Below are 12,632 nucleotides of genomic sequence, written 5' to 3'. Positions count from 1 at the left end.
TTTGAGTTCCCTAGGCCACCTCCACCCTCTGCTAGCATTGGGGATCAAGCCCCATCTCTAGTTCCCAGAGGGTGAGACGCTGGCCAGGCCCCAACACCTTGCACACCTCAAACATCTCATTGTCCCGGAGCGGGCGATTGGTCATGACAACCCCGTTGTTGAATTCATCCAGGGGCCGGCGGCGCTCAGCGGTCTTATTATTGTTGCTGAGCTTGATGAGGGTTCCACACTTCTCATGGAAAAGGAGAGCATCGTTGGAGGTGACAATGGGCGAGGTGGCAGCACCGCTAGACCCCGGTGCTTCCCCTGCTGGGGGGGAGCTCAGGTTCACATTCAGGAGCCCCCCGTTGTACGCAGACAGGATGGCATTGCTCACCACCTCGGAGAGCTCCATGCCGGCAAAGTCTGCAACAGCGGGACACAGGAAGGAAGCGGAAATGAGTCTTCTCAGTCTCAGGCTCACCATGCTCTCCCTACCCCTCTCCTGGGGTCCCCCCCCCCACCCGGCCACCTCATGTCCCGCTCCCCTTCCCAGGCCTCCCAGGAACCCTCACCATTATGCGACTCAAGGCTGTTAGGAAACGTCTCCGGTCGGGCCTGCGCTGGGGATACCATGAAGGCTGGGGACCAGGTGGAATGGGAGGGGAATAAGGGTTCAGCCCCTGCTGCAAGGACCACAGCCAAGAGACCCCTCCACTAGCCCCTGCTCTCCCAGCCCACATCCAGCCTCACTTGTCATTGCCCTGCCCCGCCCCCGTCCCTTCAGCCATTCCCTCTGCCCTGTCCCCCCACCACTGCCCTAGCTGCATTCTCACCTTCATCCCCAGAGGTCCCTTGTTCAGCCAAGGCAGAATCTTCAGCGGGGGTGGAAGGCTCAAGGGGAGGCGTGGGGCTGGGAGTAGGGGGGCTGAAGCCCGGCTCAGGGGGGAGCACAGTGATCTGGGTGCACTTGCCGTAAAGGTCCACGACGGCCCAGACACGAGCCGGAAGGCCCGTGGCAGCCACGCCGCAATCCCGCCCATTCACCCAGAGCCGCAGCTCCCCGGCAGCCGTGCGCTCCACGCCCACACGGTCCCCTTCGCCAAGCTGGTCAAGGTCCTGCCCATACTCCTCCAGCACAGACCGTCCATCCCTCAGCACCGAGCAGCCCGACACTACCCACGAGCCCCCCTTCAGCCCTGTAGCGCTGCTTGGGAAGTCCAGCACATTGGGGTCCAGTGCCGTCACCCCAATCTCAATGGAGCCACTCCAGGAGTTGACCTGTGATGGGGTGGTGGACAGTGGCTCAGGGTGGGCTACGAATGGGTCTCCAGCATTTCACAGGCCACTGTGTCCCCCTCTTCCCACCTCTCAGACAGCTAACCGGGCTTTGCTCTCTTGAAATACGAGGCATCCCCAATCCAGAGATCCAGTCCCACAAAGTATTTTCTGGACTCTGGTCTCAGGGAATGATTAGACTTGCTCTCCTTTAGTAACTCTCTTCTGTACTCTGGGTGCACGCTGTCTATGATTCCATGCTCTTCCCACGCTGGCTCACCAAGCTGGCTAAATTCCCTGGCTCCAGGCTCCTGCCATCTCTAACTGCTCTGGTCTCTGTGGCTCCTCAACCAAATTCACAGCTCTCCATACTTGCTGGTATATTGCTCGCTCTCTCTCTCTGGGCCTCTCTCCTAGGCTATGGCTGCACTCAAACTCACTCTCCTCCCAAATTCTACCTCTGTGCACCTGGCATTTCCGCCGCATCACCGCACAGGCACACACATCTCTTGCTTTGAGTATCTCTCCTCACCCATCTTTCTGTCCCCTTCGGTGTGCTTTTGTTCTTCAATGGTTGTTCTTTTCTTGGTTATCTCTCTTCTTCCATCACATATCTGACATCTCTCCATCCTCCGTCTCCCAGAAATTATCCCAGAAGCATTGTTCTCTAATCATTATAGTGGGTGGGGCCCCGTGTCCCTTCCCTGCTCCTGGATCTTGACAAAACTTAAGCTCTCCTTGTCTCCTTCTCTTTGTGACAATGTTTCCGCTTCATGCTCCCTTCCTGCTCATCACCTAGTGTTCTGGCTAGCGGTTCCCTCTCGGTAGTGGGCTACCCTAGCTGTCCTCCCGCATCGCCCTCTGGTCCCCTCCCACCACCCTTCACATCTCGCTTCCGCGGCCCCAGCTCCGCACCTTGCGGTCGATGCGGACGGTGAAGACGCGTCCATCGCGCAAGGGTTCCCGACTCAACACCAGCCCGTGGTTAAACTCCTGGCCTGGCTGCTGCCGCCGCGCCGTACGCCCACAGGCCGACAAGCTCACCAAGCGCCCGGTGCGCGGATGCAGCTCCCCGCTGCTGCCCAGACTCCCGCCGGACCCCGGCCCTGGGCCGCTCCCGCCGGGGCCACCACCCCCACCCGGCCCCGGCCCGGGGCCTCCCCCGGAGCCCCCATTCCCACCCGACCCCGCCGCCATCGCCGCTGACACCGGGGCCGCGCGACAGCCGCGCTTGGCGGCACCGTGGCAACCGCGGTGCACGGACGCCCTGGGGGAATAGGACTCGGGGGCTGGGGCCAGATATGCTTTACGGCAGTGCCGGGCAATAAAGCATCCCGGAGTAGGGAACTAAGGACTACTACAGGGGGAAGAGAAAGGACGACAGAGTCGGGCAGGTTTGCTTTACGGCACGGGCGAGGTGACGGAGTGGCTCCAGAGGGGCGAAAACGGGCCGGGAGCTTTTGCGACAGTAGAAGAAACGACTGCCGCAGGCACTTTTACGACTTGGGGGTGGTGCCCAAACACTTTCAACTTTACGACACCGACGACCCTGCCTTCGTTGAGGACAGGCAACACTTTGAAATATTCGCTTTACGGCAAGAGGAGGCGGGGTCTTTCCTTCGCTCCACGCGCCGCGAAGCGGTGTGAGCGGGCCCTGAGCACATAGAGGTAGCTTTGTAAATAAAGAGGGTCACACTCCGTACCACTTGAGACCGGATATGTCTTTCGACAGTGTCGCAATCCCTCCACTTCTCCGAAACAGAACGGGCTGGCTTTTGGGGCGAAAAGAGTTCGCGGATGTTTCTAGACAAGCCCATCTTGAACTCTAGTTCAACCAAACTTAGGTTTTAAAGCCACGAATAAAGAGTCCAAAGGAGCCCTGGCAGGTAGTTTCAGGTAACGACGCTGTCAGTCCTCAAAGACCGCCACCCCCAGAGCTATCAACAACCCCCCAGCAAGACTCCCCAGACGCTACGCTTCAACTGGACTGTGTGTGACGTCACAATTAAGTTTCTGGCAAGGCGTCCGGGACACCTGACTATGATTGGATAATTCGGATGAGAGTGGAGATGGGGGAGAAGGGCGGGAACAAATCCCAGAGACAAAGAAGGGTTTTAGGGTGGGACAGAAAGGGAGGGGCAACCTGAGAGGCTTCCAGTCGGAGGTCCCTAAACAGTTTTGATAACGCCCCCCACGGCTCCAGGGAGCGGTGGGGGAGGGGACCCAGACCTCGCCCAAGTGTCCCCCTCCCGCCGCGGTGGGGGCGGGGCCTGGGGCGGGGCTATGTGGAGCAGGGAGGCGGGGCGAGGTAGCTGAGAGTGGCCCCCTAGTGGGGCCATGGAGAAGCAGGAAAGTCTGGGGGCTGCTGGCGGCCTCAATGGAGAATCCCCTGGTGGGGGTATCAGCGGGGTGCCAGGAGGCATCGGAGGAGTCGAGTCAGGCGCCGGGTTGCTCTCCGGAGTAACCATGTTTCACGGTTCTGGGCCTCCCACGCACAATGGGGGAACTATAATTCGCAGTCTTGACTCTAGCCAGCCCTCCGGAGGGACAGCAGTCCTCGGTTCCGGGCTCAACCAGCATCCTGGGGAAGTCGCGGGCCACAGCTTTGGGTCCCGTACACAACCTGTCGGGTTTAATCCCCACTTCCCTGGAACCAGTGTATCCGGGACGTTCAACCCGGGGTCCGGGGCGTCTGGGGTGTACAACTCGGCAAACATTACGCTATCCGAGTCAACTTGCACGCGCCAAGACAGACCCTGTGAGGACCGTCCCCGGAGCATCCTAAAAAACAGCAGCTCCATCATGGTGCACAAATCCCCCGGGGCGGAGAAGTAAGGAGCCGGGGAGGAAGAAAGGGATTCCAGACACTGGAGGAAGCCAAGGCAGGGGAAGGGGGTGGAGTCTCAAGAACTAAAAGTGAGAGTAAGTGGGGGTAATTGGGTGGGAAATCCGAGGTTCCTAGCCTTTGAGAGAGCGGCTGGTACAGGATAAATCCTTGATTACATAGCACGTGATTATCGTCAGGTGTGACCCCACCCCAGCCTCCTACAGGTCGGAAAAGGTTTTGAATAACTGAAAGAGGGAGTACTCTGCCCTTCTTTTGTATCCTTTCCTCACCCGAAGGAGAAAGTCTCAGCACTGGGATGAAATGAATATCCTGGCGACCTACCACCCTGCTGACAAGAACTATGGCTTTATGAAGGTGGATGAGCCCAGCACGCCCTTCCACAGGTGCGAGTCTGCAGCTCTAGCCCTTCAGCTCCTACTCTTTTCTCTACTCAGAGGAGGGGAGTGCCTGCTGCCTGCTCTGAGGCATTGCTTCCTCCCTCTCTTGCAGGCTCCAAGACAGCGATGAAGACCTGCTTGCCGGGACCTCTCATGCAATGACTCCTGAGAAGTTAGCAGAAAGGTGAGAGTCCTGCCAGAGGTCAGTAGGGACCTGTGGCCTCCTGCCCCCTCCACCCCTGAACTAGGGTCTGAGCTAGCTCTGCTTTTTGGCTCTCCAAATGGGAGGTACTACAATTTGGATCAGGACTCACTCAGGCCAAGGTGGGGGAGTCAGCCAGCTTGGCCCCAGCTACCACATACTCCCATTTTTTGTTCTCTCTGTGCCCCTAACTGGTCTCCCTCCCCTTCAGGTTTGCAGCAATGGACAGTTTCTGCCCCAAGGTCCTGTACAGCGATAACAGAAGCTCGGGGTCTTCAGACAGCTTTTCCAAGACACGTGAGATGAGGGGTGGGGTTAAGTGGAAGGGGAGGTGGAGTGAGAGCTCAGTGGAGAGCCTGGCAGGAAAGCCATGCTCTGACACTGGCCCACAGAATCCGATGATTTTGAAAAGCGCCGCAAGGCACACTACAATGAAGGAAAGTTCCTGAAACCTCAGAAAAACCCTCCCTTGGATAATAGCGAGAACAGCAGTGTGGGTAGCGTGAGTATGAGCAGTGGCAGTCGAGGTGCAATGCTGGACTCAGAGCCCAGGCCTGTCGAAAGAGGTGGGGCAGGAAGAATGACTGGAGGAGTCAAGGACCAGATTGGCCTGGTGGCCAGAAACCACATCCTAGAAGCCAAAGGTTAGCTATGGTGGGGCCCCAGACACCCAAGGGAATTGTAGTCCAGAACCTTCTCCACCATAGCTTGTCTTCCTCAGTGGGTGTCAGCCCAGGGCCCTGCTGCCTAAGAGGGAAGTCGTGCTGGCTGGTGTTCCCAAGGTAGACAGAGGGCAGCTGGGGTAGGGTCCCCATCAGGATAGGCCCCAAGGAAGGCTGGCTGGGAAGGAGGAACAGAAAGCCCAACAGAACTCTGAGGGGGTGGAAAGGTCACTGATGTTTTTCTAAAATGGGAGGAGGGGATAGAAGTGAGATGAGAACCTGAGGCTTGACCTTCTCATGGCTGCTCAGGGGTCACAATGAAGCTGGTGCCCTGTATTCTCTAGGTGTCCTTATGACTCAGACTGATTTGGGTGATTCCTCAGCTTCCCCTGCCTTCATAAATCTGTCCCCAACTTCATCCACCACTGTGGTGTTGGAGAAGGAAATTGGTCTGCAGCGCAAGGAGTATTACAGCAAAGGAAGATACCTAAGGTGCTGGCCCCACCCCGAGCTTGAGGAGGACACAGAAGATGAGCAGCAAAGCAGTGAGAGTTCAGCCGGGTCAGCCCAGGAGCGGGAGGGCTAAGAACCAATAGACTGATGGGTGTGCCAACCCTGGTCCTCTGATGCTTGCAGGCTCCACAAACTTGAACTGGGTGACTGAGAGTCCCATGGGCACTGAGGTCCGTCTGGTGGACCACACAGGAGGCTCCTCCCAGGATTTCCAGGCCACCGAGAGCTCCCAGAAAGTGATAGTGACATCATCGAAGCCTGGTGAGGGCACCAGGCCACCATCTCACCAGGCCTGGCTCTTGGCAAGCTCCCATCTTCCCAACCCCCGACTCCCTTCAGGCCAGCGGATCGGTAAAGGTGATGAGAGAGGCCTTCCACATTCTTGTGTGCAATGTGGATTTTATGGAGAGGACCCAGGGAGGCTCAGAGGGATGGGTACCAGCCCCCCAGCTTGGTACCACCGCTGCCCCCATGCCTCCTCCCTGATTCCTCTCTGCCACCTACCCTGCTCCAGGTACTGCCCAGTGCTCCAAAGATAGTGGGTCCCAAGCAATGTCTGACTGGTGTCAGTGGCTGGTATCCAAAGGGCTGAACTGGCAAAGCATGGAAGGCTCAGAGAGGGAACCTGGAAGTCACCCAAACTTCCCAAACCAAAACCAGCACAGACGTGAGCCTGAGCAGGGGCAAGGGGATGGCCGGGGAGCGCGAGGGGCTGAGTGGGTAGGTTCTAGGGAGTCTGGGGATCGTGGCCACATCTTCTGCCTGTGGCAAGAAAGCCACTAACCCAGCCCCTCCTCTTCCAGATGAAACCCTGCAGCTCCAGTGGACTCAGGAGGAGGAAACCAAACAATGGAAACTGTAGCCAGCTGGGGATGGGGTGGGAGCCAACTTTCCCTGCCCTCACCACCCTCGGTCAATCGGGGTAGACAATAAAGAGAAGAGCAGGAGTCTAGGTGCTGTGAATTGGGGTCCCAGGCTGATCCTGAGCTGTCGTTGAAGAGAGCGGGGGCAGAGATGAAAGTTCACGTGCAGGAAACCACAGGCAGAACAGAACAAAAAGCTTGGCATAGCCAGGGGGACTGGACTCAACAGGCACCCAGGAGCCCAGGAAGACCCACCTGCAGTGGGCTGACAATGACTTGTGTGATTCAACCACACACTTACCAGTATTGTCTTTAAAAAACCACCCTGGAGGTAGGAGTTATCGTCCCCATCTTTCAGATGAGGAAACTGAGGAATCAGCTTGCCCAGGGTTAGGCAATCAGGATTTGAACCTGTATCTCTCAGGCCTCCACGACTCAACCACTGAAGGAGACCAAGCGGAGAGAGACCAGGGCCCTAGGAAGGTGACTGTAGATAGTCTCCGAGGGCGGGGCTGTGGCTTCTCTGATCTCAGGCCCTTCTCCACCCCTGGGCCCCGCCTCCACCCCTCCCAGCACTGCCTGAAAGTGAGGGGTGAGAGCTCCTCCTAGGACACCCCTTGCACCTAGGGAAAGAATCCTTTCCCCCACCCCCAGGCTCTACCCAGGGGAGGACTTTCCCTCCTCCCTCATCAGCACGTCCCCAGGCCAGGGGAGTGCCTGTACTTGCAGCTCCACCCTCCAGGCCCGAGGGCCCACTGGCCCCGGAGCGGTCTAGCTGAGATGACGGTCAAGCTGGATTTTGAGGAGTGTCTTAAGGACTCACCCCGCTTCCGGTAAGTGTATACACAGGTGTCCAGGGGCAGAGGTGGGGAGGTCCGACAGTCCCTAACATACACAACCTTCCCCATGTCGGACGGAGGATGTCTTTCCAGGGCGTAGGTCTCAGAGGGGCGAGATCCAGCTTAGAAGTCAAAGCCGTACCTCTGGTATCAAATCCCGTGCTCTGATGCTCGCCACCCTCTGCCAGTGTGGAGGGGGTCCCTCCAGCCTCTCTCAACCCCAGAGCTGGCACTCCCTCCTCCCTCTCTTGGGGACCCCTCCCCTCCCCCAGCACCTGCTCTGGGCGGTTAGCAACTTCCTGCCCTCGCCACATCCACCCTCTTTCTACCTTCCTGCTCTGGCCTGGGCCTTAGTAGCTCCCACACTGTGCAGAGTGAGTGAGCCAGAGCGGGTGGGTGGGAAGTTCTTAACCCATCAGCTTTTTATGTCCGTACCCTTGGCCCCCAACCCCAGCCCCTAACCCTGCCAACTGGACAGACCAGATAGGCCCAAGCTCTGTTCCCGTGACACTGTCCCTCCTTTCCCAGAGCCTCTGTCGAGCTGGTGGAAGCCGAAGTGTCAGAATTGGAGACCCGGCTGGAAAAGGTGATCCGAATGTGGAGGGGTGACCTGGGGTGGGAGTGAGACGAGAGGGGTAGGGCCAGGGAGAAAAGTAGAGACCAAGTATAAGTTCTGGAGATTACTGAATGTTAACCAGGTTGGGTAGATACTGGGGGCTACAGAGAAACCAAAAGGTGGTTCTGTATCCTTAAGGAGCTCGGAATCTTGGAAAACAAGACTCATCTGTGAACTTGCTTCTGAAGACTTGAGTTATGCGGGACCCTGAGCCCCCAGAAGTTTCTGCCCTCAGGGAGCTCTCAGACTGTGGGCAACAAATCCGTAAAACACTGACATGATGCAGTCAGGCCTTCCTGGCTGCTCTTTACAAAAGCAGCAGGCTCCCATCCCCCTTATTTGGCTTTTTTTTTCCCCTCTACAGCATTTATCTCAACTATGTTATGCGTTTACTTGCTGTATTAGTTTTCTATTGTATAACAAATGATTATGCATTCCGTGACTTCAAATAGTGCACAGGTATTAGCATAGTCGTGGGTCAGCACAGCTTAACTGTGCTCTGCTCTGCTCAAAGCAGAGTTCCAGTCCTTGCTGTTGTGGGATTGAGGCCCTCATCTCCCAGAGGCCACCCACAGTTCCCTGGCCCGGGGCCCTGTCCATAGGCAGTTTATTTCATAACAGCTTGTGTCTTCTTCAAGGCCAGTAGTAGGCTTTCCCAAGTGTGTGCTGACAAGATGCCATCAGTTTATATCAGAATGTGATCATGGGGCAAATCCGTCACCTCTGTCATTTGGGGGCGCCATCCTATTGCTCTTGCCATGTGGTGAGAAGCATAATCCTCACTCACCCACACACAAGGAGTGAGGATTACGCAAAGGTGGGAGTCACAGGGCTTCCCTTAGCCTGTGTCTGTTCCACTTGCCAAGTTTGTTTCGTGTGTACTTTTCCCTACTGGACTGAAAGTATCATGAGGGACTTTTACATTTCCCCCTCCCCCGCCCCGCCTCAATCCCCAGGGCCTTTGCCATGACCTGAAAGTTAGTAAGTAACCAACTAATAGATACATTTATTAATGAAATAGATACATTTAAATTGGTGTATAGCTGATTTACAACATTGTTAGTTTCTGGTGTACAGAAAAGTGATTCAGTTGTACACGAATATATACATATATTTTTAAGTTAAACTTTTTATTTTTAACTAATTGCAGATCACAGGAAGTTGCAAAAATAGTACAGAGAAGCACAGGTACCCATCTCCCAGCTTCCCCCAATGGTAGCATCTTCCATAACTGTAGTCTACTGCTCAAACCAGGAAATTGCTTCTGGCATGATACAGTAAGCTGTCTAAAGACTTCACTTGGATTCTACCTGCTTTGCATATACCCTTTAAAAAAAAAAAATCATTTCTTTACTTAGCTGTGCTGTGTCTTAGTTGCTGCACATGGGATCTTTAGTTGCGGCATGTGGGATCCAGTTTCTGACCAGGGATGGACCCTGGGCCCCCTAACACTGGGAGGACAGAGTGTTAGCCACTGGACTCCCCCAGGGAAATCCCTGAATATACTCTCTTAAAAAAAAATCTTTGTGTATAATTCTGTGGCACTTTATCACATGTATAGATTCTTATAACCAGCATCACACTCAAGATACAAAACTCCTATCATCACAAAGAAACTCTTTTGAGCCGTTTTTTTGTAATGGTACCCTCCCTCCCCACCCCCTTCCTTATCCATGACAACCACTCATCTCTTTTCTATCTCTAGACTTCTCATTTCTAGGTTATCTAGGTGGAATCATACAGAATGTGACCTTTCAAGATTGGCCTTTTTTTTCCTCTCAAAATAATGTCTTTAGGTTTATTCAAGTTGTGGCTTATCAGTAGTTATCAGCAGTTCATTAATAGTTGATGAGGAGCTCATGCCTTTTACATTGCTGAGCCCGTGCTATTGTATGGATGTACCAGTTTGTCACTAGTTCAGTCTTCTGAAAGTTCCTTATTCAACTATTTGGGCAGGCAGGGTGAAGAAGGAAAAACTGGACACTCAGTCTCCCAGGGGAGTTGTGATCCTCTGGGTCCTTGTCCCTTATTATGGACACCCAAGAGTGACATCTGATAAAATTTGATCGTGGTCTGTTTCCTGACTGTTACTGACCCTGCCAGCCATCTTCAAGTCAAGCTATAGTTCCCTGAAGCCTTCACTAGCCTGAAAAAGTGTTTTTCAGTGCAACAAAAGTTCCGTTAGCAAACCTCTGTAGCCCATGTTTTCTGAGCCCCTGCTACCCAAGATTTCCTCATAGAACTGCCCTGGTGGTCTCTAGATCCCCAGGCTGAAATGACAGGCTCCATCAACTCTTGCCCCTTCCCAGATACAGTGACTCAGGGTGGAATCAATGGTGTCATCTCTAGGAGCCATGCAGTTTCTGCAGGTGAAAAGAACCAGGGGTCAGAAAACCTAGCTCTGGCTTCTTAGTCGGCCACCTCAAGGAGTGAGTTGGGAGGGAAACCAGTCTTCAGGCTATTCCTACTGCCACAGGGGCCTCCCAGAGACCCTCCTCAGGCCAATCACTCGTCCTTTGTTTATGAAGCCTCCTAGGCAGGTGGAATGAACTGGGAGATTGGGATTGACATATATATTTAAACTATTAACACTGTGTATAAAATAGATAATTCATGAGAACCTACTGCATAGCTCAGAGAACTCTATTCTGTGGTCTTTGGTGCCCTAAATGGAAAGGAAATCTAAAAAACAGGGGATTTATGTATATAAACAGCTGATTCACTTCGCTGTGCAGCAGAAACTAACATTATAAAGCAACTGTACTCCAATATTTTTTTTTTTTAAGCCTCCTTGTTTGTAATTTAGGGCCAGACAGAATAGGCCCTAAGAGCACCGTCTCTGACCCTATGGCCTGGCTGACTGATTACTATTTATGAGGAAATGTTCACTAAGCACAGAATGGACACCTCCAGACAGTAAATACTGTATAGAATTTTTTTTTTTTTTGCAAGGCATGTGGGTCTTAATTCCCCAACCAGAGATCATACCTGCGCGCTTGGCAGTGAGAGCTCAGAGTCCTAACCACTGGACAGCCAGGGTATCCCCCATTTCTGTAGAATTTAATACTGAGCAGATAAAGCTCAGGTTTCATCCTGAGGGCCAGACAGTGTTTGAGGATGGCATTTCTGGGAACTCTGGACCCAAGCAGATGTTGCAGGGCAGGAGAGATGTCCAGGAGGTGAAACCGACTGGCTCCGCTGTCAGACTGGGAGGAATTTTGATCCAGGCCCAGAGCAGTGGGAGGAAAGAAACCAAGATGAGAAAGCAGTTGTGTGTATTAGAAACCAGACTGGGCCACAGAGAAGTGTAGGTTGGGGAGGGAGGGGCACAGCCCTGGGAAAGGGGAGACAAGTCAGACAGGAGAGGAGCAGTACCAGCACGACTCCCTGTTGCTCTGTTGTTTCCCAGCTCCTCAAACTGGGGAATGGCCTCCTGGAAAGTGGGCGGCACTACCTTGCCGCCAGCCGGGCCTTCATCGTGGGCATTTGTGATCTTGCCCACCTGGGACCACCAGAGCCCATGATGGCGGTATGTGGAGGGTCTAGACCAGGCTGTGGTGGGGTCTGGGATGTGGAAGAGACCCTGGGGAAGGCGAGGGAAGAGTCGGTCTGGGGTCTGCCGGTCCCGGGTCTAGGGGTGGGAGGACCCGACTGCCCTTGTCTGGTACTCTCTTTCTGCATCTTCTTGCCTAGGAGTGTCTGGACAAATTCACTCAGAGCCTGAGCCATAAGCTGGACAGCCATGCTGTAAGTTGGGGGGTGGCCTGGTGGGGGGAGCAAGGAAGTCTGTGGTCCTGACCCCCCACCTGCCAACTTCTGCTTCCCTCAGGAGCTTCTCGACGCCACCCAGCACACACTGCAGCGGCAAATTCAGACCTTGGTCAAGGAGTGAGTTGGGAAGGAAACCAGTCTTCTGGCCTCTCCCACTGCCATGGGGGCCTCCCTGAATAAAGGAGTTGTGAGATTGGAGGCTTCTGGTGGCCTGATCATTATCCCCTATCTCAAGGATCCCCTCAAAGTCCTGAGTGTCCATAGCTACAAGGCTGTGAATGCACCTTAGGGATTTCTCTGCTGGGGTCAGTGAGTGTATGGGTAATTCTGTGTTATTCCTGCACCTCCAGAGGTCTCCGGAGCTTCCGAGAGGCTGGCCGGGATTTCTGGCGGGGGGCCGAGAGCCTGGAGGCTGCTCTTACCCACAATGCAGAGGTTCCCAGGCGCCGGGCCCAGGAGGCAGAAGAGGCTGGAGCTGCTTTGAAGGTTGCTCGAGCTGGGTACCGGGGCCGGGCCCTGGACTATGCCCTGCAGGTGCCTGCCCCTACCTGTCCTCCTGGGGTACCAGGGCCTCAATCACCTTGAGTCTGGAGTCACTGGTGTGCAGTGGGAGGGGTGGGGTCTGTGTCTTCAAGACTGACCTGAGATCTTTTGGGCTCTCAGATCAATGTGATTGAGGACAAG

General features: G+C 54.7%; 3 protein-coding genes across 7 annotated transcripts in view; 2 read left to right on the top strand and 1 right to left on the bottom strand.

The window, feature by feature from the left end:
• NEURL4 (neuralized E3 ubiquitin protein ligase 4) overlaps positions 1-2,669 on the bottom strand; it is a 12,660-nt gene extending 9,991 nt beyond the window's left edge. Inside the window, exons 1-4 of the mRNA XM_010847334.1 lie at positions 2,173-2,669; positions 816-1,260; positions 555-620; positions 107-405 (exon numbers count right to left, since the gene is read on the bottom strand). Coding sequence (XP_010845636.1) covers positions 107-405; positions 555-620; positions 816-1,260; positions 2,173-2,454 — 1,092 coding nt within the window. The 5' untranslated portion in view covers positions 2,455-2,669. The remainder of the gene's footprint in view (positions 1-106; positions 406-554; positions 621-815; positions 1,261-2,172) is intronic.
• Positions 2,670-3,538: 869 nt separating this feature from the next.
• On the top strand, positions 3,539-6,806 carry LOC104993921. 5 transcript variants are annotated; one of them, XM_010847332.1, is made up of 9 exons: positions 3,539-4,088; positions 4,381-4,488; positions 4,595-4,666; positions 4,896-4,981; positions 5,077-5,328; positions 5,691-5,891; positions 5,983-6,120; positions 6,374-6,526; positions 6,663-6,806. In XM_010847332.1, the coding sequence occupies exons 1-9, from the start codon at positions 3,595-3,597 to the stop codon at positions 6,719-6,721; spliced, it is 1,563 nt and encodes a 520-aa protein (XP_010845634.1). In that variant the 5' UTR covers positions 3,539-3,594; the 3' UTR covers positions 6,722-6,806. The 5 variants fall into 5 exon arrangements, with proteins under 5 accessions (XP_010845634.1, XP_010845632.1, XP_010845635.1 ...); XM_010847330.1 differs by having other exon boundaries at positions 5,983-6,216; positions 6,663-6,754; XM_010847333.1 differs by lacking the exon at positions 6,374-6,526 and having other exon boundaries at positions 6,663-6,734.
• Positions 6,792-12,632, top strand: part of ACAP1 (ArfGAP with coiled-coil, ankyrin repeat and PH domains 1) — a 12,345-nt gene continuing 6,504 nt past the window's right edge. Inside the window, exons 1-6 of the mRNA XM_010847498.1 lie at positions 6,792-7,555; positions 8,090-8,147; positions 11,587-11,706; positions 11,871-11,924; positions 12,007-12,065; positions 12,299-12,528. Of these exons, the coding sequence (XP_010845800.1) occupies positions 7,503-7,555; positions 8,090-8,147; positions 11,587-11,706; positions 11,871-11,924; positions 12,007-12,065; positions 12,299-12,528 (574 nt within the window). The 5' untranslated portion in view covers positions 6,792-7,502. The remainder of the gene's footprint in view (positions 7,556-8,089; positions 8,148-11,586; positions 11,707-11,870; positions 11,925-12,006; positions 12,066-12,298; positions 12,529-12,632) is intronic.

The sequence above is a fragment of the Bison bison genome, unplaced genomic scaffold (genome assembly GCF_000754665.1).
Source record: "Bison bison bison isolate TAMUID 2011002044 unplaced genomic scaffold, Bison_UMD1.0 scf7180017864249, whole genome shotgun sequence".
Classification (NCBI taxonomy): domain Eukaryota; kingdom Metazoa; phylum Chordata; class Mammalia; order Artiodactyla; family Bovidae; genus Bison; species Bison bison.
The sequence above is the reverse complement of the archived record's forward strand: the minus strand, read 5'-3'. Positions and strand labels throughout refer to the sequence as shown.

Bases quoted from the DNA above. Each gene is read 5' to 3' on its own strand.
- LOC104993921 (XM_010847329.1), top strand. From the start codon at position 3,595: ATGGAGAAGCAGGAAAGTCTGGGGGCTGCTGGCGGCCTCAATGGAGAA. The intron at 5,329-5,690 runs GTTAGCTATGGT...TGTATTCTCTAG, and splicing joins CCACATCCTAGAAGCCAAAG to GTGTCCTTATGACTCAGACT. The intron at 5,892-5,982 runs GTGAGAGTTCAG...TGATGCTTGCAG, and splicing joins AGAAGATGAGCAGCAAAGCA to GCTCCACAAACTTGAACTGG.